This window comes from Talpa occidentalis, unplaced genomic scaffold, assembly GCF_014898055.3.
Source record: "Talpa occidentalis isolate TD23 unplaced genomic scaffold, MPIMG_talOcc4v2.1 talOcc4.12, whole genome shotgun sequence".
NCBI classification, from domain to species: Eukaryota; Metazoa; Chordata; class Mammalia; order Eulipotyphla; family Talpidae; genus Talpa; species Talpa occidentalis.
Genome location: NW_023601212.1, coordinates 8,256,345 through 8,284,218, shown reverse-complemented (window position 1 = coordinate 8,284,218; position 27,874 = coordinate 8,256,345). Strand labels below are relative to the sequence as shown.

The window sequence follows — 27,874 nt, the reverse complement described above, 5'->3', positions numbered from 1 at the left end:
GGGCCACTTTCTGCAAGCACCGTCTGGCCTTTTTCTTAAATACCTGCAGAGACGGGGAACTCACTACCTTAGTGGCCACCTGACTGCTGTTTGGACATTGGAAAATGTCTTTCATCCCAAGGAAATCTGCCTCCTTTGACTGTACAGCATCCAGGTCCCTGGGATTTATTTGCCCAAGTGATGTCCTCAACATTCAAATGTCCAATATCCCATATCTTACTTTGTCTCAGTCTGTGTTTCCAGGATGAGTCTATTTCAGTAGTTGGCTCCTCAGCCTCCGCTCTAAGGGGGTGTCAGGGGCACGTCCTGATCCTGCCTGGGGGGATTTGGGGACAGCTCATTCTGCCTATAGGAGGTATTGATTGAGATTGCCCTGTGGTGTGGCATCCACATTGAACAGGTTCTAGATTGAGGGGGAGGGGTGTGTTTTTGCAGCTGTTGGACAAGGATGATTAGCAGGGGCTCTCACTTGTGCTGTGGGCTCTGATGCTCCCAAAGTAGGTGGGTGTTACAAGGAGGTTATGAGGTCAAAGGTCAGGAAGTACCCAGGGATAGCCCTGCTTGGGGGCTCAGCTTCCCGGCCAGATGCCCAGAGTTGTGAGCGCTGTTCTGGAAGGAAAGGCACAAGAACGAATCCAGACCCACCCAGGGAGTCGGTGGGTAACTGTGGCTCTGACCGGAGCCAGTGACAGATAAGAGAAAGGTCTTGAACTGGGGCTTTGTGCAGTGGGAGGGTTTTGAGGCCCTGGGGGTGGGGGAGGAGCAGGAGCAGAGGCCACTACGGACACAGGGGCCACTCCCTGCAATTCCTGCTCTTCTCAGCCATGAATTCATGAATGTGGAAAGGTGGAGGGCTGAGAACGGGGTCCTTTTCCAGAATGCACTAATACTGCATTGTTTAAAAAGATGTTTTCAAGCAGCTAAGAAGAATGTTGAGTTTCAAATGTGGATGAAGATACTGGCACTCTGTGAAGACTTAACTCGGGATGAGGCAGGGACAAGGTCTGGGGCCAGAGGGCATCTGACAGAGGTTTTCTGGCATCTGGAATCTTCCTTCACGTCCATGTCTATATTCACCCAACTCAGGACATGCTGGAGAGGGAAAAACAGAGTTAGTGGGAAATGCTGTTCTATGTGTCTGAAACCTAAAAGAATGAAGTAAGGCAACATTGGGAGCCCTCGACAGCAAGAATGGCCCCTGGACGTCAAGATCTCATAGCTGCCACCCTCGTTCCAGTTCTGAAGAGAACCCAGCAAAAGAACAGGCCCTTCACTTCAGAGCGAGGCTTCAACTCGCTCATCTGCTCATCCTCCCTCACTGCCCATGACCCAGCCGTGCGTCCATCACCCGTCCAGTCATCACCCGTCCATTCATCTGTCCTTCCACCCCACAGTTTCTTTCTTCGTGTCTGCAACCACTTTAAACATGCTTATTTGATCATCCCTATTTGAGGATTTTTGGGAGGGGATCTGATTCTGCTCCTTGTTATATGTGCCGACTTTCACCCATGGTGGATGACTCCCTTGTGTCTTCTGTCGGGGGATGAGAATTCATCTCCAGAAGGCATGGATTGAGAGGGTCCTGCCCGAAATGCTTTGCGGGCTTGCTTTTCAGTGTCCCGGGGGACAGTACTGGTCAAAGACCATTTTATTTCTCAGCTTGGGGCTTCCTGAATCACATGGCAGTACGAAGGCATGCATTCAGGCCGCGTTAAAGGTTTTTAAGAAGTGTGTGGTCAAGGACAACCCTGCACATTCCAAAGAACGCTTTGGCCCTTGCCTGGTTCCTGGGAGGTCTCTTCTAAGCCCTTAGCTTGATCAGTGTCTTTATTTGCTGGGACTCGGCGCACACCAGAGTGTATGCTAACCATGTGATTTAGGGCGGGGCTCTTTGTGATCAGCTCAGCTTCTGGAAATGCTTAGGACTAAAGTCAGCCACCTGGGGGGTCAGGCGTGCTGGTATGATCACCCCCAATGAATATCCTGCAAACCAAGATCAGGTGAGCCTCCCAGGTTGGCAACATTTGGTGGGTATTGCCTATGTTGTTGCTGGAAGAATGACGGGGTGTCTGAACAGCGCCCCTGGGAGAGGACCACGGGAAGCTCACACCTGGTCTCTCGTGGTGCGCGCACCTTCTCCTGCTGCTCGTTTTCGTCTGTACCCGTCCTTGCACCATGCTCAGCATACGTTGAGCATAATGGCTCTCGTGTCTTTGGGACACAGAAGCAGGAACCAGGTGGAGACACCGGGACAGGCCGTGGGCCGCCTTTGCACCTTCGCTGAATTATATCCTGAACGTCTGGGGACCAGTGCCAGGGGGGCATCCTTTGGTGCCACATGTTGCTCAGCTCTGGGGCCTCATGTTAATGGTGCCTCCTTGGAGCTCGGCAGGGCAAGGGTGTCCTGCCACAGGGAGGCCCTGTTGTCATGGCAACCACGGTCTCCCGGTCTCCCTGGCAAATACACCCCCTACCCGCAAACAACAAATCATGGGGCAGTAGTCACAGCGGTGTAGACGCGACTTCAAACATCAAAAAAAAAAAAGGCAGAGAGGTCACTCCCCTTTCCACACTCACCTTGTTTCCTGATCTTCCGTGACCAGAGCAGACCTGTGGGAGAGGCAGGGAATCTCAGCATGATTTCCCTATTCTGGGGGAGACTTGGCATCTGGCTCTGAGCCCCGGGAGGGCCCACACTGTTTTGTCTTCATCTGGTACAAAGCACTAGCACGTGTGTGCTGGGAACAAATGGCTGGGACAGGCAGTGACGGAGACCAGGTCCTTCCAGGGACACAAAACGATACCACTAACACTGCTCAGGGTGCCCCAGGCCGGGGGAGGCTGAGCCACCCATGGGGATGCCATGGGGATGCTGGCACTTTCTTCTGGGAGGAAGGTCTGATCTCACAGCGGCAGGGCCAGAGCCAGGTGTCTCACCGTCCCCGAGGCTGGCCAGTAGAGGCTTGTTGGATTTTAAAAAAAGAAGGGAGGGGGGTGTAGGGTAAGTGAACTGGTCCAGCTTTTTGCACCTCTAACCTCTGTGGCTCTCCCCTGTGGCCTTGGTGGAGTTAACACAGAAGGAGCCTGGGAGGGTGGGCATGGGGCATGCGTGCCTGATTGTGGACACCTGGCGTATGGGTGCGGGCCTGCGTGAGTGTGCACACCTGAGCCTGGAGGCCAGCTAGATAAGGCAGCATTACTCAGAAGATGGCCACAAGAGGGAGGGCAGCTGCAGAGGCAGAGACCATAGGAGAAGGCCCGAGAAAGCCCAGAGGAAACTGCACATTCGCGGGGGGCTACGTTGCTGTCTGGAACCAAAGGTGAACCCACCCCGCCCGGGATGGTTGCAAAACAGGGGGGAAGGGCTGAATGGAAGCAAATGTTTAATGTTGAATGGTATAGGGTCTCCTTTTGGAGTGATGGAATGTTCTGGAATTAGAGAGAGGTGATGGTTGCACAGCCTTGCAAATGCACCAAGTGCAGCAAATCCAGCACTTTAAAAGGGCTCATTTGCTGCATGTTATGTGACTTTCACCGCAAAAACAAACAAACAAACAAAAAACCAAACAAAAAAAAAAAAAAAAAACAAGGGAGAAGGCAGGAGGCTTGGGACACGTAGTTCTACTTTCTGTCCCTTGACGGAGGCCAAGTTTTCTCCCCAGGCCCCCCAGGGTTCAGCAGCCAGTGGTAACTTGGGCATTTACCTGTCCTCCTCTGGCTCCACCTCTGGCTTCTCTTCAGACCTGGGCAGGACAAATTCCGGCTGCGGCCGCACGCTGGGGTCAGAAAGAGGGGGTGAGGCAGGACAAGCCAGTGCGGACTCGGGGCTCTCAGCTCCCACTGCTGCCTGCACTGGCCTGTCTGGAGTGTGACCTGGGAGGTTGTTGCTAGGGGGAAGTGTGGCCCCAGAGTCTGCCCCACCACTGCCCAGGGGGATTGAAGCTGGAGGTGACCGTGAGGAGGACGGTGTGGGCCTGAGCGGGGAGAGGCAGGCCCTCGGCCCTCCTTTGGAGCACTTATCGCTGCACATCGCTGGGGAAGGACTTATCCACGCGCGGGGAAAACTGCCCCTTCCCAGGCTGTGATGCGGAGGGTGGGCCCTGCGTCCTGTCTGTCCCCGACCACAGCTGAGGCATGGGGCGGGAGGAGAGTCATGTGTACACATACACACACACACGTGTACATAAAGAGAGACACAGCTATGGAGAGACAGAAAAGACAGAACGACAGGGAGACAGAGAAGGGAGCTACAGGAGGGAGGAAGAAGGGAGGAAAAATAAAAAAGGCCGGTGGACAGACCCACCTCACAGCCATGGGGATGGCCAGTGCATAGCAACAGAGAGGAGCAATGGTGGGGGTTGCAGCGGAGAACCCTGGGAGGAGCTCAGCGTGGAACCCTGAGCACTGCTGGTGGGAAGGTAAAATGGTGCAGGCTCTAGGAAACCAGAATCATGGTTTCTCAAAAAACCAAACAGATAATTACCACACACACCCAAAAGAATTAAAAACAAGGACTTAAATAGACATTTGTAGGTCCACATTTGTAGCAGTGTGATTCACAACAGCTGAAATGCGGACACAACCCAAGGGTTATTGAGGGAGGAGAGGGCGCACGTGGTGTGTCCATCCAGATGCGGGAGTAGTATCCAGTCATAAAAAGGAAGGACCCTCTGACAGCTACAGGGTGAATGGACACGAGGACATGGAGCTCAGGGCCATCAGCCAGACACAGGGACAAATGCTGTGTGATCCACTCATGGGTGGGGCCGGGAGTCACATCCAGAAAGACAGGAGTGGATGGTGGTGCAGGGGCTGGGGGGGTGGGAGTAAATGTTTAATGGGGTCGAGCTCCAGTTGAGGAAGATGGGAAAGTTCTGGAGCTGGAGGGTGGGGACAGCTGCACAACAGTGTGTGTTTAGTGCCACTGGTATGCTTCAAATGGCTAAGAAGGTACATCTTATGTTACTTGTATTTTGCCAAAATGAAAAAAAAAAAAAAGACAGGATGGAAGGAACAAGAAGGCACAGGTGAGTCCTACCTTCCTGCAGCTGCCCCGCCCTCCAGCCACCTCTGGCTGGTCCACCCTCCATCAGTATTAAATGTCTCTGGGTGACACAGTCATGCTTTTGCTTATTATGTGTCTCCTCTGCTGAACCCCCTTCTTATCTCCTGGACTCCCCGTCCTGGCAAGCCATACCCCTCCTTTGCTGTCAGAGGAAACTTCTAGATCTGGACTCTGTCTTATTTGCCTCTGTCTCCCGCAGGGCTGGCAGTGATGCTCACTCGCGACCCACTCAAAGTCTGGTTCTCTCAGGAACTTGCTGGTGGCCTCGGGCAGGTAGGTGCCTCGCCAGTGTGAGTCTCAGATTTCTGGGCCATAAATGCCAACAGGCAGCCTCGCCCTGCCCAGCTCTCGGAGTGGGTGGGAATGTAGCCGGGAGGGCCAGGGAGGCCTGAGGCTCTGTGAGCACTGCTCAGGGTATGCCGCCAGCCATGTTAGTGCAGGAACGTTTCTGGGTTGGTCAGCGCTGAGTAGGGCTTGTGTCCCTCTGTAAAGGGGAAACTTAATATTCTCTTTGCTGCGGTGACTCCTGTGGAGCCCACCATTTTGTCCAGTGGGTTGCACGGTTCCTGATTTCTTACCGTAACTCCTAAGGAGGTTGTGAAGTTTTTCATTGTCTAATATCACTCCAATTGGGGACTCAAACCCAGGTCTGACCCTAACCCCTCGAAAGAAGGGCATGAGCTCCTGAGCCGTCTGTATTCATGACACTGACGTTAGGTCCTGCGGAGCCTAAACCACCATTCGGCCCTAAGTGTGACCCTGGCTCAGCCCTGACCCAAACTTACACAGACGTCTCCCTCCGGGCCTTGAGCCTTTCCTCGTCATACCTGGAAGAGAGAAGGGAAGCAGGTGAGACACAGCCTCCCTCACCTGCAGGGAATCCCCTCCCCTTCGGAACCAGAGAAACAATTCTCTGTCCTAACTGAACGCACACCAATCTGTAGAGATATTTTTACACCCATGTTCACAGCCAAGACATGGAAACATCTCGGGTGTCCATCGGTGCATGAATGGATAAAACAAATGTTAGCGGTCAAGTGTCCCTGAAAGACCTCTCTGTCACCGGGACCACGCGTGCCATGGTCCCGAGGGCCGGCGTACCATCCAGGTCTGTGACTCCACTGCATGACTTTGTCACAATGGTGCAACCTCTTAATGATGCATTTCTCGGAAGGTGTCCCCAGAGAGGTCGGTGACTGTACAGACCAGGGAATATTACTCACCCTTAAAAAGGACACAGCTGCAGTGGGGATGGACCTTGAGGACATGTTGCTCAAAAGGACACGCCCTGTGTGACCCACTCAGAGGAAGGCCCTGGAGGAGCCACATCCAGAGAGACAGGAAGTGGATGGTGCGTGCCAGGGGATGGGGGAGGGGAGGGAGTTAGTGTTTAATGGGGACAGAGCTCCAGTTGGGGAAGATGAGAAAGTTCTGGAGCCCGAGGGTGGGGATGGCTGTACAAAAATGTAAGTGCTTAATGCCACTGAGCTGGTTAGATGGCAAAATTTAAATTATTTTACTGCAATTTGATATAATGCTAGTGCAAAATAACAGGAAACACAGCTGTTGTCCTCAAGTTCTGGGTGGCCCAAGGGTCGGCAGGATGTGGAGTGTGTGGGCCCCCATCCCCTGTGGTGTGCTGACCCCCTCTTGGCAGGCTTTGGGGGGCTGGGGGTGCAGGGGTTGCCCGTGCCGGGACACTCACTGTAGCACGCAGTCTGGGATCTGCACGTGCTCCATGGGGATGAGCTGCTCCAGGTCTTCCAGGCTATGCACATACTGGATCTTGTTGATGAATTTGACACTGGCAGGAGAAGAAGGAAGGGGTATCTGAAGTCCTACCTTGGGCTTGGTTGCTTAGGGCCAGAAGGAGCCAGAGCTCACAGGGGGTATCCACACAACCTGATTCCAGGCGCCTCTCCCCAGCCTGCCCTCCCCGTCCATGGCAGCCTCGACCTCCTGCCCCTCGTGGGTGGGTGGACAGAACAGAACTGGGGGGTTCTTGCCCTGCAAGAAGGGTACCCAGGGTCTCCTTGGTGCAAGGGGTTAAGTCTCAACACTATCCATAGCCACTGCAGCATGAGTTCAATCCCTGGCCAGGGAGCTGACCCACATGGCACAGCAGACCTCTCCTGTCTCCCCACTGCTCCCCTCAGCAGTGTATTTCAGTCAATCTGCCTGTTCTGTTCCCCACTCTGTCTCTGGTGAAGCCTCTCACCCCCCACACCTCTGGCCTGCACCCCAGCTCTTGTATGCAGAAATCAATAAATCTTAAAAAAAGAGAGAAGGGTCCCCAACCCCCAGGAGCATCAGATATGGGTCCTTGCCGAGTTGAGGAAATTGTTTGAAAGGAAACAGAAAGGCAAGACAATCTACCAGATTCTTGGCTGTTTTTCCATCCTCCTAGGACTGCTCCTGAGCCTTAATTTCCCACCAGGATGCTTTCCTACCACTGCCGTCAGCACTGGGGATGGCACATTAGTCAGCAGGGCACGCGGAGGGCATGCGTGGGCTTGCTGACTCACTGGCCATTCTCTGGGGATGAACGGCCTCTTCTGCCCAGCCTGCACTCAGGTCGTCTGTCACATGGAGTGCTTTGTCACGCCACATTGCTTTGAACTCATGGTTATTCAAAAAATGTTTTAAACCTAATTTTGGTAAAATCAACTTTTTTCAAGGTTAGACAATCTTTTCTATTTTTTAAAATTAATTTACTTATACAAGCACTGGGTACAGTCAGAAGCGCAGGAGGGTGAGAGAATTCACCAGAGACAGAGCAGGGATCAGAACAGGCGGACTGACGAAATACACTGCTGAGGGGAGCAGCGGACGGCAGGAGAGGTCTGTCGCGCCATGTGGGACCCTCACCGGCGGACGGGGTTCGAACCGGCGCTGCAGAGGCTGCGGGCAGCTTCGCAGCCCAGCGCTCAACCGCTGCGCCACCAGGGGAGGCCCCTAGACAGTCTTTTCTAATGATGAGAAATATAAGGCCAAGATTATTAACTAGTATACTAATAATCAAAGAATGAAGTAACAGTTAAAAGGAGCTAAAAGGAGCACAAGGAGCTAGAAGTCTCCAAAAGTGTGTCAAGAAGTTTTATAGCTATTTTTAGAGGTTTGATAAAGGTTTGGTTCAAGCTTCCTGGCAACCAGTGTAAAGTGAGCCACGTGATGAATGATGCAGTCCAGAGCATCTAGAAAAGGACATTAAGCCAGGTACTCAGCAGAAGGCTGATGGGCGGTGATTAAGTGGAATTTCTCCCTTTGCAGTTAAGTTGGTTTCCTGGACAGAAGCCTCCTTTTTTTTTTTTTCCTTAAGATTTATTTATTTATGCATACAAGCTCTGGGGTACAGGCCAGAGATGCGGGGGTGGGGGGTGAGAGGATTCACCACAGACAGAGTGGGGAACAGAACAGTTTGGCAAGGACCCATATCTGATGCTCCTGGGGACTGGGGACGCTTCTCTCTTTTTTAAAGATTTATTTATTTCTGCATACATGGATGTCTCTCGCGGGGTCACAAAGTGGCCAGGTGTTCAGAAACGCACATCTCCATCTGCTCAACACTTTTTTCATGAAAAAAATTATCCTCAGAAAAGAGGCATCGGGGCCTCCCTGGTGGCTCAAGGGGTTAAGCACCGCACTATGAAGCAATCTGCAGCCTCCGCAGCACGAGTTCGATCCAATGCCAGCCAGGGAGCAACCCACATGGCGCAGCAGACCTCTCCTGTCTCCCCGCTGCTCCCCCAGCAGTGTATTTCACTCGGTCTACCTGTTCTGTTCCCCACTCTGTCTCTGGTGAATCCTCTCACCCCCCATCCCCGCATCTCTGGGGCTCTGGGGGTGGACTGATTGGATTTGTTAGAAAGATTTTTTATTTATTTTTAATTTTTTTATGGTGCATAGAGCTAGCGCCTGATGCTCTGAGCACCAATCTATAAATACGGGTAAAAGTCACATCCTGAGCCTGGTGTGATAACAGCTGCAGTGCCCAGGGCTGGAAGCCGACACCGAGTCTCGGTGTAACGATCCTCTGCCTGGCTGGGTCCAGCTTTCTGTGCCATGGGGGACTCTGGGGAGGGAGAATGCCAGTCCAGGGTGAGGCACATTCCCCATGTTTAGCTCATCAGAGGACAGCTAGGAGTGTTCTTCGAGGTATAATCAGTCTCTGAGGGCTGGATTGATTGCAGGTCAGCATCAGCCCACTCCCCTGCTTTCCCCACTTTTAAATAGGTAAGCTGACTTCTCTTGCCCCTCTCTACCTTTTCTTTGTTGTTTTTTAAAAAAAGATTTATTTATGCCTACAGGAGCTGGGCCAGAGGTGTGGGGGTGGTGAGAGGATTCACCAGAGACAGAGTGGGGAACAGAGAGGCAGACTGACTGAAACACACTGCTGAGGGGAGCAGCGGGCGAGTCAGGAGAGGTCTGCTGCGCCATGTGGGTCACTCCCTGGCCGGGGATCGATCGAACTCGTGCTGCAGAGGCTGCGGAGGGCTTCACAGCGCTGTGCTTAACCGCGTGCGCCACCAGGGAGGCCCTCTCTATCTTTTCTTTGAAAGCCCATAGTAGCATCCTCAAAATTTGTCATGAAGAAACTCAGAGGGAGAGAATTATCTCTATTCAAGGCCAGTGTACCTTCCCATTGTGGACACTCGAGGACGCAGGCTGCTCTGGGACGTGTGTGTTCACCCTTTTGTCTGGTGCCTTCGCCATCAGCGCAGATTATCCATAAGTAGCGCGTCAGTCACCTGACTTTTCTAATACGCAAATATTTTCGGATGCTTGGAGCACAGAACATAGGCTCCAAGGCCACCACCTTGCCGGCCTGTCATGCTGTGAGTGAGCAAGGCGAGATGTCAGAGCAACGTCTGACTCGCTATTCAACTCACCCAGCCAGATCTTTCCGCTGGGAAAGTGGAAATTAAGGATCTTGATTTAATTCAATGCTTTGAATTACATTACATTAATGTACATTCAGTTTTATTTGATTGACTAGGGCATTCAACGGGCCTCATTCTGTTCTACTCCGTCTGTATTCTTCTGGGTGCCTTCACAGACCCGTGTGGTTAGTGACTTTTTGCCGATGCATATGACGGGGCCCCAACAGGCTATGCTGCGTAGCCGAGGTGTGCGGGGCTCACGCAGGCCCCTGGGATGACGCTCTATGACTCTGGCGGGACAATACTACGGAACCAGGCGTTTCTCAGAACGCAGCCCGTTCTGTGAGGGATGCACGCACCTGCTGGAGGTGCTATAAGGGTGAGGTAAGCCAACGGGCTTGAGCGCCCAAAGTGGATTTGACCTGCATGCTTTTGCTGTTGTAACCACGAGTATAACAATCTGAGTTTTGTGAATCCTCCAATCTGAGAGTGGTTTTGGGGACTCCCCAAAACACACATGGATTGGTTTATCGCATCACTGGCCCAGAGTGGGTCAGCCCCCCTAGGGTCACCCCCCACAGCTCTGGAGTGGTGGGAACTAGGCTTGTTTCTAGGGGAGTGTGGTGGGCTAGCCATCTTGCTGTGTGATAGGGTGAGTCCCTTGACTTTTTTGAGCCTCAGTTTTCTCATCCATAAAATGGGCTTAAAAGTATCCAGCATCCAAGAGGTGTGGGCTGGTTGTTGTTATTTTTCCTTTGTCATTCAATAACAATACATGGATCTTGCAGGTGGGTTCTAGGCCACTGCAATAAAGCAAGTTGCAAATTTTGGGGTTTTCCAGTGCATATGAAAGTCATGTTTATATAATACTGTAGTCTAGTCAGTGAGACAGCGTTATGTCTAAAACACCAATACACATACCTGGGCCTCCCTGGTGGCACAGGGGTTAAAGACTCAGCACTATGAAGCTGTGGGCAGCCACTATGGCCTGAGTTCAATCCCTGGCCAGGGAGGTGACCCACAGGGTGCAGCAGACCTCTCTTGTCTCCCCGCTGCTCCCCTCAGCAGTGTATTTCAGTCAATCTGCCTGTTCTGCTCCCCACTCTGTCTCTGGTGAATCCTCTCAACCCCCCATACCTCTGGCATACACCCCAGTTATTATATGCATAAATAAATAAAAATAAATCTTTAAAAAACCCTAATGCACATACCTTACTTTAAAAATAAAGAGCAAAGTGAGTACCTGCAGTTGGAAAGTGGCCTCAGACTCAACTGACACAGTGTTGCCATAAACCTTCAATTGGTAAAAAAGGCAACATCTGCCTATACAGACTCTAAAACTTTTCAAAGCTGTGATATTCATCACAGGGGATCTAGAAAGTGCAAATGAAAAAAAAAAAGAGGTGCAGCAACCCCCATGGGGAGCTTCACAGGTCACAACCTCACCTGATGAAAGGGCGGGAGATGGCCAGCACGGTGCGGATGAACCAGGATGGGTGGACGATGATTAAGGACTTCAGATTTTTCCTCAACCTGTGTGGGGAGGCAGAGGAAGTCAGATGGCTCCCGGGGGAGCCCTTGGGGAGCAAGGAGCACAGGAGGGTCAGGAGAGGGAGTGGAGAGCAGAGAGCAGCATGCATTTGCCATTTGTTAAGTCCATGTGGTCACACTGCCTGTCAGATCCCAACCCCCGTGGTGGTGTTGGGAGTTCGTGGGGGTCCCTAAGGCCCCAGAAGCAGAGTTGGAGGAGCCCTGTGGTGCAGAGCCAGCAGCCAGACGGGCAGGAGCTGAGAGGCCAACATTGTGCAGTCATCACTGAATGTCCAGGGGTGTCCAGTCCTGCCTCCAAGCTTCCACCACTAACCTGGGGTGCAAGCATGCATCAGCTGCTTGAGTTAGAAATCGTTCATCTTGAGGCTATTCATAGTAGCCAAGAGGTGGAAACAACCCAAGTGTCCACTGACAGATGAGTGGATAAATGAAGGTTATCTATACAATGGAATACTACGCAGCCTTAAAAAGGAAGAAAATTCTGACACGTGACAGTGTGGATGGATCTGGACTGAGGACACGATGCTCAGTGAAATGAGCCAGACACAATAGGACACAGCAGTCATGGCTCCACCCCCAATAGTGTTAGGATAAAGGTTTGTCGGTTATGCATCCTTGTCTGTGCTGCGCCGTAACAGTTGCCTGAGCTAATACACAACCTTCCAGAGGAGCTCAGACTTGGGAGTCCTTGGTCCTGGGGGTGGCCCCCAGTCCCACCCACTCACCTCCTGTCAATCATCTGGTAACACTTCTTGAGCCACCCGATGCCAGGCATCTTCCGCCGGGGGGTAGCACCATTCAGGTATACGATCATATAGTCCTCCGCCACCAGGAGTTCCAAGCTGCTGATGACATACCTGGTCACAGGGCACACACAGGGTCATGACGGGGGGCCGGACTTAGGAAGTCCCAGTCAAGAGTGACCACCTGTGCTTTCACCTGCTTTACTTCTCCTGGCTGTGCTAGGGTGTTCTTGGCTATCCTGGCACACTCGAAGGTGGGGGTGGTGTGTGTGTGTGTGTGTGTGTGTGTGTGTGTGTGTGTGTGTGTGTCCCGTCCACCCTGAATGTGCATCAGTGGGCATAATGACAGAAGTAGCTGCCATTCTATCGAGCACTTAATAAATGCCAAGTGCTTTAGATTCGTGGCTACATTTACTTTCTCCAAAAGCCCTGAGTGGTCTCTGAAGCCCCAGAAACAGGCAACAACAGGCACTTACAGCAAACAGCCCACTGCATTGGACTTTAGGACCCCGGAGCCTGTCCCTGTGCCATCTCTTCCTGAATAGTTTCGGAAAAATCTTTTCCTCCATCCATCTTTATGTTGGGGGAGGGACTGGGCTGGACGCCCTGGTATCTTAGGCCACTTTCCTGTCTGACCTTCCAAGGGGACCTGCTCATCCTATGCCCTGCTGGGTAAGATGGAAATCCTCAAAACAATGATAATATGAGTAATAATGATTTATTGAGCTCTTTATGGTTATCTGTCAGGGGCTTAAGTGTACCAGCTTTCTCCCATGTAACAAAACTATGCCTATGTGTCCTCAGTTGAGTGTCTTAACCTCTCAGTGCCTCGGGCTCTGCACCTGTACAGTGGGAGACACGGACCTACCCCATGGGGCTGTGGTGAGGGCAGAGCCATTCATCACTGAGGGAGCCCTTGTGCGGCCACATAATAAATGCTCAATAAGTGAGTGACGATCATGATAATGTTGCTGCTGATTGTGCCAGTGAGGTCCAGGGGGCAAGCAGGGGACTCAGGTCCAAGTTGACCAGCTGTGACCAGCAGGCTGAGGCCACACCCACCATCTGGGACCCCCAGAACTGCCGGCAGAGTGGCGGAGGGGCACTTACAGGAAGAGGTTCTCCATGATGTAGTGGTAGTCAGGGGAGCTGCTGTCCGGAAGGAAGCAGGCAGCAAAGACAATGATGGCGTTGAGACCTTCGCCATAGTACCCTGGGGAGAGGCGGCCAGTGAGTGACCCCAGGCGGACCTGGGCAGCACCTTCTCTGAGCTCCAAGCCGGGTCTGGGTCACCCCAGGCCCTCACGGGGTCACCCCAGCCCTTCCCGCTGCCCATGTTCAAAAGGTACAGATTTGAGTCACAGCCGCCTAGCTGGGGGAGCCCGCAACCCCCGGCCTGTCTCTGCCTTTGATGGGACCACCGGCCACCCCCGTAGGCACCCCCTGTGTGCTGTCTATGCCTCGCCCCAGGCAACTTTCCACCCCTGCCCACCCAGAGACTCTGGGACTCAGATGAAGGGGCCGCTGAGCAGGCTCAGGTGCCCAGCTGGAGGCGCGAGGGGGCCGAGGGCGCGATCTCACCTCCATGGGTCACCACCCTCATGTAGGGCCGGATCATGTGCAGGTCAATGCGATGTTCTTGTTCTCCGATGATCACCGTCCGCCACAGGCGCCCGTTGGCCGCCCCGCCCTCTTCCGCAGCGCCGTCCCCAAACAGATCCGCGCTGTCCCCGGGCATGTTCTTGGCGGCGGCCACCGGGGTGTCATCTGGAAGCAGGTGGGGTGAGCAGAGCAGAAGCCTGAGTCCGGACTCCCTGAGCTGCCGGGACCGCTGAGTCCAGCTCACAGGCCAAAATGCTCCCCCGCCCTTTGCTGGTGGAATGTCAGACTGGGCGACGGGGCGAAATGGTGGGTCTGGGAGTCAACATACGAGGTCCAAAGAGTAATTTTTTTTGCAACTGTGGGATATAGGAGAGCGTTTGGGGCAGAGGTCAGGCCGCGCACCTCGGTAGAGCTGCTTTCTATGAACGACTTGCTGTGTGATCGTCCACATGTCCTTTCCCTCTCTGGGCTTTTCAGGGTATTAACGGCTCTTAAAATAGCCACCTCCTTCTCGGCTTTCATCCTGCGATCTTCCCGCCTTGGGAAATAGCTCCTCTGTATTCCTAGCTGCGCAGGTCCCGAAACCTGGTGTCACAGTCACTCACTTTTCTCCTTCCTGTCACATCCTGTCCCCCAGTGCTGTGGGCTCTGTGTCACCTCCTGGCCACCACCATGTCCTGTGAGGACATCCAGCCACCCTTCTCTGGGGCCTCCCTTCTGTCCCCAATCCCGTCCCACCATCAGCTCATCCCCCAGCCCTGCAAAGAGAACATTCCAAATACAGATTGGAAATCAGACAGGTCCACCCTGCTGCAAGTTTCCGGTGAGTTGGGAATAAAAGCCACACTCTTGGAAGTAGCCTCCTAAGCTCTGTGTGATCCATGCAGCCTCTGCTGGCCCCTGAGTCTGGCTCCTTTCAGCCCCCCATACTCCAAGCACACTGGTTGCCTTCCCCATGTTCTTGCTTTAGGTCAGCTCAAGTAACACCCACCCAGTGAGACCTGTCCCGACCGCCTTCAACCACCCCCACCATTGCCCTAGCTCATGCTCTCCCCATTGGTTTTGTGGATTTTTGAACCTGGGTCATTTTCTGGGGTGGAGCATCTCCGGCCTGACCCACTCCACGCCAGGTGCATCCCCAGTCATGACAATCACAGGTGTCCCCAGACTTCACCCAGTGTCCCTGGAGGGTGAATCACCCAGGGGAGACCCCGTGTTCCACTGACCCCAGGAGACTCTGTTCCATCCTCATCTGCCCTCTGGATGTCTTGGGAGTTGCACACATTTAAATATACACACTGAGTCAGAGGGAGAGAGGAGCAGGGGTCTACTTAGTCCCCCCTCCCCAATAATGTCAGGGCCTCTCCTGTTGGCTATGTTGATATCAGGTGGGTTGTCGGGCACTGTGGGGTGTTGGGTAGCATATAAGCCCCTACCACCCAATCATAACCTCCACAGGCATCCCGAGACATCGCCCAGTATTCCCTTGGACAGAAGTAACCTCACTGAGACCCTCTGCTCTATCCCACCACTTCACCCCAGTTCCCTGCAACCAGCTGCAATTACCTTGCACACATTTCATCTGGTGGCATCTGTCTTTCTGACCCCCTGCATGTGGCAGGCACATCCATTCCTGACACATCGCCACCGTATCCCCTGGGCCTCAGCCAACCCCAACTTCTGCATATATAGTCTACAAACACTTGCTGAATCGGTTGGCGGCACTTTGTTTTGATCTTGGTTGCTTTTGAGACTCAGATGAAATCTGTTGCCCCAGAAAAACCCACTAGAGAAATATGCATGAAGTCAGAGGGGCAGATAACCCTCAGGTGTTAGAACCCCAGCCCCACCCAAGCTTGTGGACTTGCATGGATGGCTCCAGTAAGCTGGTCCAGGAAGCCAAAGGTGCACTGGGGTTGGATTTGGGGGCTAGGCATGCCGGGAGAGGAACCCCATCCTTACCTTCCCACTCCAGTTCATTGCCATTCCCCAGGAACTCCAGCGAGTCAGTCTCATCAGGGGTCTCAATGTCATCCACGTTAATATCCAGGTCATCGGGGGTATCCAAGAAGTCATCAGACAGCAGGGAGCCCTCACTCTGATCCAGGGAAATGTTGATCTCCGGGGCCACCAGTGTCTTCCGCTTGCGATGAGCCCCATTGAAGTTTAACGTGTTTGGAGGGGCTGCCGGAAAACAAAACAAAACAAAAATCCCATTGCTCTTTCTGTCTCGCACCTCCTCTTCATGCCCCCGCCTGGTGGGAGCTCCATCACGTCCTGGGCATGGATAAGGTTCAGAGGACACCCTGTCACAGCAGCAGTTAGTGTTATCAGTGCCCTGCCATGGAGATCAAGGACAGGCACTTGGATGCGGGCAGACTGGGGTTCCAAGCCTGAGCTTGCTACTCCTGAGCTTCATGACCCTGGAGAGCCACCTCACTGCTCCAAGTCTGACTTGCTTTTACCATCTGCAAAATGGGATTCACGGGAGGGGGGTGGGGTAGCCTGCCAGGCTCTAGACTTATCTATAGTGTGATTATTGTTACCCTTGAATAGGACCAGCAGAAAATGCCACATTCTTTTTTATCTTTCTCTGATGTTGGACTCTTTAATAACCAACATTTATTGACCATGTACCAGGGGCCAAACACTCTGTGAAGCTCTCCCAGGGCATTTTATGTTTTAACCTTGCAATAGCCCTATGAGATGAGTTCGGGGTTCAAGCCCATTTACTTGATGAGCAAACAGAGGCACAGGCCACTCAACTGGTTGTGTGGCTATTCTCTCAGGACTTGGACAGACTCTTAGCTTGACTCTAGTCTCCCTGGAGAGGTGGTTGCTCTTCCTGGGCTACCCTCAAGGCATTCAAGTCAATCAGATAACTAGCTGGGACAGAGAGAGTCCTTCCAGGTTTACATTGGAGGAAAACCATCATCTGTCCCCAAATCTAGTTCGAGGGAAAGGGGCTGATCTCCCAGAGACTTTAGGAACTCACCCTTGGTTTCATTCCGTGGTCAGGGATGACAAAATTAATAAACCTATAGGACCATCTTGTTCCTGCTTATAGGATGGAGATTCAGCCATAATGAAATGGCCAGTTTCTTAGCTTTTTTTTTCTTTTGAATTTTTTTCTTGGACTTAGGGTAATGGGACAGCAGAGCTCTCCCAGGACCGACTTTACACCTGGAACCCCCTGGGGAGTTTCCTGGAATCACCTCGTTGAATTCTTCCAAGCCCTTTCTGGAGGACGCTCACTACCTGTGTTTACTAGGTGAGGCTTTGACAGTACAGGGAGGGTAAGCAGCTGGCTCAAGGACACACAGCAGCACGGTGCTGGCTTCATGCCTGTGCCCACTTGCCTCAGGCCACCAAGGCTGCTGTTCCTGCAGGCCTCAGAGCAGAGCAGCCCCCGTTCCCTGACACTGCACCCGGAGACACGGCTTCTGGCATTTCTGCAACTACAGTCCCAGGCAGAAGCTAGAAGCAGAGCTCCCATTTCTGCACGTGTGCAAACTTACAGGATGTGTCTTCTGCAGGGCTACCAAGGGTGTCCATCCCTGTGTCTTCTGGGAGTGGTCTGCAGATCCAGCCAGGAGTGGACATCAGGTACCCCAAATCCAGTCACAGGAGTGTGGGGTTCAGACAAAACAGCAGCAACAAAATCTGTTTAGTTCTGGGGAATCTTTGGACCAAAACACATTTGTTTATTGGCACAAAAAATCATAAAACATCAGTGCTACAGGGTTTCCTTCATCGTCCAATAAATAAGCCTCTCTGTTCTTTTCATGCAGGGAAAGCTGGAACCCAGAGAGAGCGAGAATGTTGTCCAGCACAGGCTCGCATACCTGGGGATCTGAGTAGCATTGCTCATATGTGACCCTACAGGGCTTGGTCTTTGATGATTACTGCTACTAAGAGCAGCAAGAAGTAAGTGATGTGCACAGAGCAGTTATCGGAAGGGGCTCTCTATGGCTAATGTTGGCTCCATTTGTGCAACTAAGTAAATAATGGAGCATTGGATTGTAAGCCAAAGTACAAGGTAAGTGCCCATGGGTCTATGCGGATATTAATAAATGATTAAATAAGTAAATAGGGGAGAAGAGACGATCCCCTGCAGAAATCCAGGTAACATATGTAGATACTCAGTCCTCCACTTGGTCATTGTGGGTTATGCAGAGTGACTCCCTTCCAAAGACAGCAAGATGGGGGGAAGAGCGACTTTATAGAGGGGTGATCTGGCCGCATACCTTGGCCAGAGGACCAAGGTCAACTCGGCAGCGAGGAGCTGTGGGGATGGCACACCCCAATACCTTGAGATGAGAAGGACCCTCACCTCTGCGCTCTTCCTCCCCAAACCTATCACTCCAACCTAACTATGAGAAAATATCTCATAAACCCCAATTGAGAGTATTCTACAGAATCCTGCCCAGTTCTCTCAAAACTGTCAAGGTCATCAAAACCAAGGAAGTCAGGGCCTCCCTGGTGGTGCAAGGGGTTAAGCACAGCACTGTGAAGCTGTCCGCAGCCTCTGCAGCACGAGTTCGACCCCCAGCCAGGGAGCTACCCACATGGTGCAGCAGACCTCTCCTGTCTTGCCCACTGCTCCCCTCAGCAGTGTATTTCAGTCAGTCTGCCTGTTCTGCTCCCCACTATCTCTGGCGAATCCTCTCACCCTCTGCACCTCTGGCCTGTACCCCAGTTGTTGTATGCATAAATAAATCTTTAAAAAAAAATAACAACCAAGGCAAGTCAGAGAAACTCTCCAAGAGTTGTCTAAGGAGAAGTAATGAGCAAATGTCATGTGGGAACCTGGACAGGGTCCTGGACAGAACAAGGACTTTAGGAGGAAACCAAGGAGATCTGCATCAATTGCAGACTTCAGCTAATGCTAATGTATCAATACTGGTTTATTAACAGTGACAAATCTACCAGCCTAGTAAAAATGTCACTCCTAGAAGAAACTGGGAACGGGGGGGTGAGGGGAGATAGTATATAGAAACTTTCTCTAGTATCCTTGCAATGTTTCTGTAAATCTAAAACTTTAAAAAGTTTTTTTTTTCCCCTTTATGACATGCAGGCAACTATGCATGTGTGCCCCTTGAAACTTGGCTAAGCATGGATTCGAAAAGAAGATCTGCTTCTCTGGCAATCACTGGCCTGCTTTTTGGATCAGCGGCTCACGCTACCCGAGTTTGACCCAAGCTCTGGCTGCTTTGCTCTCCGGGGAAGTATTCAATTGCAGGGAGACATGTCAGAGTGCACGTGGCTTTCAGAGGCTCTCGCTGCAGGTCGGGCTGACTCAGGGAAACTGCAGTTAATTCATCTCTGCAACTCTGCTACTCAGCAGTGCCGCAGAGGAAAGCTGGAGAGGGACTGAAAGGAAGCTGAAAACACAGGAAGGCCAGGAGAATGCTTCTTCCCTTTCCTTTTCAAAAACAATTTCTTCCCTTGCCTCTGCTCTTTATTTGGTGCAAAGTGCCGGTTTTTTCAGGGTGGAATCTAACCAAGCTTCTTCCTTTTCCTTCCCCCAGCCTTTCTCCCATTCACCATGTACCCAGAGGTCTTTGAGTCACCACTTCCTCCCAGGTGCATTGGTTGTCTTAGAGGTAGTGGATGAATCGGACACCACCCTCCTCTCATGGAGGTCAAAGGCCAACACAGAACTGAGGTCTAAAGGGCATGAAGACCATGTCTACACAGAAACTCATATGTGAATGCTCATAACATCATGATTCAGAAGAGCCAGAAAGCGCAAAAAACCTAAATGTCCATTAGTGAGTGAATGGAAACTCATATGTGTCCATCCCCTCAACTGGAACAATCACTCCGCCATGAAAAGGGCGTGGAGTGGGCTTCCCCGGTGGCGCAGCGGTTGAGCGCTGGGTTGCGAAGCTGCCCGCGGCCTCTGCCGCACCGGTTCGATCCCCGGCTGCTCCCCGGCCACTGGAGGAGGGTCCCACATGGTGCGCAGACCTCTCCTGCCGCCCGCTGCTCCCCTCAGCAGTGTACTTCGGTCCTTCTGCCTGCTCTGCTCCCCGCTCTGGCTCTGGTGAATTCTCTCACCCTCCCGCACTTCTGACTGTACCCAGTGCATGTATAAACAAACAAACAAACAAACAAACAAACAAATAAATAAATAAATAAATAAATAAATAAATAAATAAAACATGCCTCTATTTAAAAAAAAATAGTTAAAAGAAAAAAAAAAAAAGAAAAGGGCGTGGAGTGGTGGAGTGGAGGGACCTTGAACACACGACGCTCAGGGGGAGAAGCCAGACACAGCAGGCCACACGGTATGAGTCCACTGATGAGAAACGTCCAGGACAGGCCCAGCCACAGGGAAATGACAGAGAGTCATGGACGCCAGGAATTGAGGGGACCGCTAATGGGGACAGAGGCTGCTTTTTGAGGTAATGGAAATTTTTTTGGAACTAGAAAGATGATGATCGCACAATACCATGAATGCACTGTTACTGGACAGTGTGTTTAAAATGGTTAATTTTATTTTACATGAATTTCACCTTAATTTTTTTTTACCTTGGCAATTTTTAATGTTTCAACTGTGCAGAACTAAAATTTCTATTTAAAGCCACAGAAGGAAGAAAAGGGAGTTATCACAGCATGAATTCATAGAAAAAGGATGTCACCTCAATTTTGAAAGAAAACACAAACTTCAAATAAAGTCAGAAGGTTGTAAGGAGCAGGTGGGGCTGAATAACTCCCACACCCACTTCATGAGCATGCTCTGCCCCTCTTGTCTGCAGGTGCAACCCCTCCCCTCAACATGGGGTGGAGGAGCAGCCAGTGGCTCCTGAATATGGTCTAGGGGCCCCAAGAATAGAAAGCACACTGCCATCTGCAAGGTTACCCAAAACTTCAAAGTTCAAGACTGACTGCTGAAGCTCTGTCCTGGTTTTCTTCTGCCCCCACACAGCATTTAAAAATATTTTAAATTTGCTGTCAAATCAGAGATGTGACATGAAAAATTGAGATTTCCACCGTTTTTGCAATCAGATCTGCCCTTCACATGTGATAACAGTCACCAGGCGCTGAGTGGCCACTCCATTCCTCTGGGCCTTACTTATTTCTTCCTGATCTCTCAGTTACACTGCCTGCCCGTCAGTCAGAGGCTGCAGTTCCTGTTGTTCCAGAGTCAGCTAAAATCTCTACTTACCCCACCGACAGGGCACTCACTTTGTGCCAGCTTGGAATGTTCACAGCATGATCTTATTGGGTCCTCACAGCAACCCTGCAAGGCGCCTGTTTCACAGAGGTGAGAGCGGGCTGGGTTGCAGAATTGCCCTGGGGATGAACCACCCAGAGGTGTAGGCGGCTCTAGGCGCTGCCCTCTATTGCCCCCTAGTGCCCGCCCAGAAGGTGTGTGTCATCCCTTGTGGGGACAACAGGGAGGAAACCCAGGGACCCGCATTCCCCTGACCCCCGGCAGCCAGGGACCCTTTGGTGCCCTGTCCCGTCACTGTCACTTCCAGAGGAAAACTATGTTGTAGCCCCCCTATCTCCTGTTCTCCTCAGGATGTGATTCAGCTGCTTCTCCCTGGACCATCCGCACAGATGCTGCTTCGGTGACTAATCTGTCTGGTTGCAGGAAACACCGAAGTGAGAACCTGAGGATGACGAGGGAAACTGCACAGAAGTCTGAGAGCCGACAGCCCATGCCAGCCCTGAGCTCTGCAGCGCTGTGTGTCCGGTGTACTCTTCCCGCTCCGGGCCTCGGTTTCCCTCATCAGTAAAATGGTTAGTATTAGTGCTTTTCATCCATCTAGCAAATACAGCTGGCCCTTGAGCTATGAGGGACATGAAGGACTACAGCCCTCCAGAGGCTAAAACACCCCTCTAACATTTGACTGCCCCAAAACTTAACAGTCTTCTCTTGGTATCCACGGAGAATTGGTGTCAGGGTCCCCTCACCCCAATATGAATGCCAAAAGCCACAGAATTTCAAGTCCCTTATAGTTGGCCTTCCATACCAGTGGGTTTCTCATTTAAGAAATCAACCAGTGCGGATGTCAGATGGCAGTGGGTTGAATCCACACATGCCCAACCCTCAGACACAGAGAGTCAACTGTATTTATTGGGAAATTTATTGGCTCACACAGTGTGAACCCCTGTTGTTCAAGGGTCAGCTGTGTGTCTTAGGTATATAGGTAGAGGCAGGGTCCTGGCTGGGAGAAGAAGAAAGTCAGTTTGATGCCAACTTGGTTAGGTTCTAGTGCCCATCTATTGGATCAAGCAAAATTCAGGAACTGCTGTGAGGTATTTGGTACATATGGTTCACATCTACTATCTTCTGGCTTCATAAGTGGCTCCTCAATCCAATTCTACTCTCTAATTCTAGCCTCTGACTTAATATTACTTGTGCTGTGAAAAAGTGCATTGGAAATGCACTGTGGGCCTCAGGATCCTTGACAATGCCTCCTGTGTCTCCCAAGCTGTGCTCTGGGGCTTGAAGGGCATTTAGCCTCCTAGTGCCTTAAGTGTGAGCAGCACAGCCTTGGTCTCTCCTCTAGGGCTACCTAGCCTCTGTTTCTGTCTGACTGAGTCCACTTCTGGTGCATGGCAACAGCAAAAACACTTTCTAGACTGGGCCAACAGTGTTGAAACTCAGTAATATGATGTCCAAAGAGTTAAGCCAAGGGAATCGGAGAACTTCTGAGAAGCATTAAAAAAATATTGGCAAGTTGTTGGTTTTAGATGCTAAGACAAATCTGTGCCTTTTCTTCCCTATAATTTTTATTTCCCTGTAATTACCTCTGTCTACTCATCTTGGTCTGTTGACTCTTAACTGGGTTAGAAGGGATGGGGCAGCGATCAGGACCATGGACAGTGACACCAAGATCTTTGCTCCTAGAGGTCATGCTTAGTCTTAGCAAAAAGGATGTTAGAGACTAATTTGATTCCCCACCCCCAGCCCCCACCAAAATCCACACATTGAAGGAATTCCCCCAATCTGTTTTTGGAAGTAGGGTCTACAGGAGGCAATGAAGTTTAAATGAGGTGATAGGGAGGGACCCTGATCCCATAGGGAGGGAGAGAGCTGTCTGTATAAGCAAGCCCAGGGGAAAGTCTGCTCAAGGACACAGTGAGAAGATGGGCATCTACATGCCAGACACAGCTCTAACCAGGAACCACCCTGCTGGCACCTTGATCTTGGACTTCTGAGATCCAGAACTTTGAGAGAATAAATATTATTCAAGCTGCCCAGTCTCCAGGATTCTGTGTGGCAGCCTAAGAAGACTAAGACAGACAAAGAGACAAGCAAAAATGATCTGGGTGTGGCTAGAACACAGGAGAGAGAGAACTGTGGAGTTGAGGCAAGCAGAGGGAGTTGAGAATGCTCTGAAATCTCCATCACTTTCTGTCCCAAACCCACAGTTCCTAGAATGGCTGAATTGAGTGACACAAAATTAGCTCTGTGGGTATGTTGGGCCAGGGGCGGGAGGAAGGGTGCATGGGTATACCCTGCACAGGGGTGGGTAGATTCGAATAGGAACTGAGCTTATGTACATGGAGAGACACAGAGGAAAAAAAGACACAGTGGGGGAGGGGAAGGAAGCAGAGGGAATTTATGACAATGCAAAGAGAGTAAAATGTTGAAAATTGGAGCATCTGGGTAAAAGTTTACAGATATTCCTTATGCAATTCTTTTTTTTTAAATAGAGGCATGTTTTATTTATTTATTTTATTTGTTTATTTTTTGTTTTTTGTTTATACATGCACTGGGTACAGTCAGAAGCGCGGGAGGGTGAGAGAATTCACCAGAGACAGAGCGGGGAGCAGAGCAGGCAGAAGGACCGAAGTCCACTGCTGAGGGGAGCAGCGGGCGGCAGGAGAGGTCTGCGCGCCATGTGGGACCCTCCTCCAGTGGCCGGGGAGCAGCCGGGGATCGAACCGGCGCCGCAGAGACCACGGGCAGCTTCACAACCCAGCGCTCAACCGCTGCGCCACCGGGGAGGCCCTCCTTATGCAATTCTTGTAATTTTTTCTGTTAAGTTTGGGGCCATATCAGTCTACAAACTTACAAATAAATAAATCCTGTGCTACTCAGTTGTGTAGAGAAGAGTCGGCTGAGGCACCAGTCAGACATCTAACCCTGCCGCTGTCTCACCTTAGCTGTGGACCCTGCACAAAGTCCTCCCCACCAAGGTGGAGAAGTTTCTTTCCTTTGCCTTCTTTCAGCTTTCCCCAGAACACTGCATCCATTGACTTCAGGGCCTTTGAATGTACCACTCTCTGCTTGGTCCCTACCCCCAGCATCCTTCCCCTGTTCACCTCTCTTCAACCTTCAAAACTCAGGGTCAGAGCCCATCCAGGATCTTTCCAAGCACCATGGACCCAGCTGCAATTTTACATTGGGTGGTGATGTCCTAAGAGGACAACCTATCTCTGCCCCAGACTGTGAGTACCCTTTGAAGGGGGCTGCCTTGTTTTCCATGTGCCCCCAGCGCCCTGGCATATAGTTGGGTCAGATCATTAGAACGAATGAATGGAGAAAATAAGGCAGTGAGCTAGATGACCTCCAGGCTGCCCTCTGGCTCCACAGGAGTCTGCAGGAGGGCACGAGGCAAAGGAAAGCTGAAATTAATGGAAGGAGGAGGGGGTTGGGGGCACAGAACAAGCACTCTGACACCCCTGGAGAGGCAGGAAGACAGAGAAGGGACCACTGGGCTAGAAGGAATAGAATTGTAGGCTGTCTAGCACGAGACAGAGGTGCTTATGTTGAGATGCAGCTGGGCCCTGCATCAAGGAGCTGCACTCATTTCTTCCAGAATGAGGAAGACAGAAGTCTTGACAAAGGCATGCCTCCTGACTGGGGGCCCACACAGCGAGACCTCTATACTACAGACACTGGCTTACTGAAAGGGGAAAGGCACCCTCTGCAGCTGGGAGAAATTCACATTTGCAGCTGTCTTCAGCTCCATTTTTGTCCCATGAAGACTTGGAAAAGGGGGATCGCTTTTGAAATATGGAGGGGGCAGAAAAATGGAACTGGGATGAACAAGATACAAGCTCATGTACTTGGGCAGCACTTAGCATTTCCATAGCCCATCTCCCTTCACATGCCTACTAGGATTCTCAGCTTCGTGCTTCCTGCGGGCAGGACTGTTGTTCCTAGTTTACGTATGGGAAACAGAGGCACAAAGGTGCAGCTCTGAGAGTCAGTCAAGGTGACTGAGCAAGCCTGTTGGAGAATTGGGATCTGAAATCATGGCCATCTGGGTCTGAAGCTCATACCTGTGGTTTGCGTTGTGCTGCTGAAACAAAAGTAGAGTAGGTAAGGTGAGCACTGAGCTGAGTCCTAAGATAATTTCTCATATTTAGGGTGCATTGGGGTTTGCTGCTGCCTGGAGAGATGAAGTTGAATCAGAAGGTTCTTAAGGTTGAGGTCCAGGGTTGCTTTGGGCTCAGCAGAGGCCAGAACTTGTGGGATCAGATGGTAAATGAGGCAAAGACTGGCCAGAGACTCCACCCAGCCCAGACATTTGGTGCCTCTGGAAGGAACCCATGGAGAGCTGCTTTCTACATAGGATGAAACAAACCTCCCATGCTAGGAGCAGTGACCACCGTAAAAACCAGTTCTTGTCTATTCCAGAGAATTCCTAACAAAAGTTCATTGCAAAAAAATACCCTTAACTGTCCAAGCCTCAGGAGACGCTTTGTGCACAGGCACACATCAGTGCTTCTTATAATTGCGTTCAAGAGAAGGGTGTACAAGGAAGGAATACATCTGAAAGGGGGAAAAATTTAAAGACAAGAGGACAGGAGGTTGGAGCTGACAAAGGGGCCATCTTTTTCCCCAGAACACTTGCTTTCATGAAGACAAACTCCTGTAGACAATGGAACTGGACATAAGAGATTCTCAGCTATTCTGAGAAAGGGCACCTGTCACTATAAAGAACCTCAAGTATAATCACTCAACAATAGGGACATGTCCTGTGAAATGTGTCCTCAGGCAATTTTGTCTTTATGCCAGCATCATAGAATATAATTATCCAGACCCCGGTGGCACAGCCTGCTACACGCTAAGCCTCTAAGGTATAATCCACTGGGACTGTCTTCATCTATGTGGGCTGTCATGGACCAAACTGCTACGTGATGCGTGGCTACATGAGCTTGAAACTTAGAGACTGAAGACAAGTAGATTCAGAAAGGGACTAAAGTTCCCAGATGAGGCAGTGACACCCTCAACATAGCCTGGACTCAATCAACAGAGTGCTAGTGACCTCCCCAGCAGCCCACTCTGTCTTGTAACGGGGCCAATCCAAAACATGTATGGCCCATCGGGTAGTGTAGTCTGTCTTGGACTTGAACTCATGTCCCTTTCATGCCTGTTCATCAGCCTAGTTTTGCTGTCTTGGGAACGTCACTGACTGAGATTTTCTGGAGCTAGAGATCGTCTTTTTTTCAGGGTGAATGTGCTCAGTTCCTTTGACAATTCTTTCCCAGATAGTTATAGAGCGAACTCTTTGGTGTCATCTCCTGAGGGCAAACTCTTGCTTTTAAAGGGGGAGGGAGATGAGCAGATATAACCTGCCAAAGAATGAGGGAGAGACTGTGCTGATGTTTCTCCTTACCTAGTGCCTCTCTGGGGGAGAAAATGAGGCGGGGGGAGAGTTAAGGTGTGGTGGCAGACATATCGCTGCAGCAAATGGCAAAGTTTTCTTTCTATGCATTTTTTATTTCCACCAGTGGCTGTCACCCCTTCCCCCAATATCTATTGAGCACCACTGTATGCCAAATGCTGCCCTTGTGCTGGCATACAGCAGTCATTAAACCAAAGACCCCCGCTCTTGCAGGGTCCCATCTGGTGGGGAAACACACCACGAATAAGAATGTAAAATATTTAGACTATTAGGACAGTATGAATATCCTATACCTGCTTGTAATAAATTACAACCATGTGTTACTTAGCAATGTTTCTTTTTCTAAAGATTTAAAAAAAATTTATGCATCTAAGAACTGGGGTGTAGGCCAGAGGTGTGTGGGGGGAGGGGTGAGAGGACTCACCAGAGACAGAGTGGGGAGCAGAACAGGCGGATCTACGGAAATACACTGCTGAGGGGAGCAGCAGGGAGACAGGAGAAGTCTGCTGCCCCATGTAGGTAGCTCCCTGGCCAGGGATTGAACTCAGGCTGCAGTGGCTGGCAACAGCTTGATAGCACTGAGACTTTAACCCCTGCGCCACCAGGGAGGCCCTGCTTAACGATGTTTCAACAACGTTTGGGTCAGTGGTGGACCATGTGTATGATGGGGTCCCAACAGGCTACGTCAGAGAGCCTGGGGGTATAGTAGGTTACACAGGTTTGTGTCCTTAAACTCTATGACATTTGTGCAACAACAAAATGTCCTGACACGTTTCTCAGAATATATCACTATTGTTAATGAGAAATGACTATAATAGCCCATGAGATAGTTTTAGAAGAATGTTTAGAGTTCTTAAAATAGTGTTGGAATGGGAGCTTTTTTGTGTGCTTTGGGTAGTGGGGAGAAGGGGAATCCATCTTAAAGAATTCGTCAGATCTATGTGCCTGGCTGGGTCAACTGGCAGTGTCTCCAACACCCCGAGCTCAGAGAAACATCAACCCACTCTCTCCGCGGTTGGCATGTAGCCCTGAGAAGCTGTACCTGGGAAGACCTTCGTCCTGCCATTCTTCCTTCACATCTACATTTTCCATCCGGAGGGTGGCTTCAGTAGTCCCCATGGGTGCTAGGAAGAGGGGCCGACTTGAAGCAGGAACAGGCTCTGCAGGAGAGTCACAGACAGAGGTTTTACTGGCAAATCATCATAATGACAACCCACTGCTCACACAAAGCATTTCAGATAAATCTGCAAAGAGCTCGCTAGTCCATTGTTCTATGGAAACCAGTTTCACAAGGTTTTCCCATTTTACAGATGGAAAAAAAAAACCACTGTGAAATGGAGCCACAGAGGGCAGAGCACACCCACGTGGATCTGGAGTTTGAACCCAGGAAAGAGTTGCGCCTCCAGTTACAAGTCCCCTCCCTTTGAAACT

General features: G+C 51.1%; 1 protein-coding gene across 1 annotated transcript; it reads right to left on the bottom strand.

The window, feature by feature from the left end:
• Positions 1 to 282: 282 nt before the first annotated feature.
• ATCAY (ATCAY kinesin light chain interacting caytaxin) lies at positions 283 to 27,562 on the bottom strand. Its single transcript, XM_054692939.1, has 12 exons — positions 27,486 to 27,562; positions 17,360 to 17,418; positions 15,804 to 16,025; positions 13,821 to 14,006; positions 13,350 to 13,452; positions 12,222 to 12,353; positions 11,392 to 11,478; positions 6,771 to 6,869; positions 5,851 to 5,892; positions 3,705 to 3,776; positions 2,578 to 2,610; positions 283 to 316 (listed from the first exon to the last, which is right to left on the bottom strand). The coding sequence occupies exons 1-12, from the start codon at positions 27,560 to 27,562 to the stop codon at positions 283 to 285; spliced, it is 1,146 nt and encodes a 381-aa protein (XP_054548914.1).
• Between the last annotated feature and the right edge of the window lie 312 nt (positions 27,563 to 27,874).

Coding starts and splice junctions, on each gene's coding strand:
- ATCAY (XM_054692939.1), bottom strand. CDS start 27,562: ATGGGGACTACTGAAGCCACCCTCCGGATGGAAAATGTAGATGTGAAG. Junction 13,453..13,820: donor GAGGGTGGTGACCCATGGAG/GTGAGATCGCGC, acceptor GCCTCTCCCCAG/GGTACTATGGCGAAGGTCTC. Junction 3,777..5,850: donor GCCCGGAGGGAGACGTCTGT/GTAAGTTTGGGT, acceptor TTCTGACCCCAG/CGTGCGGCCGCAGCCGGAAT.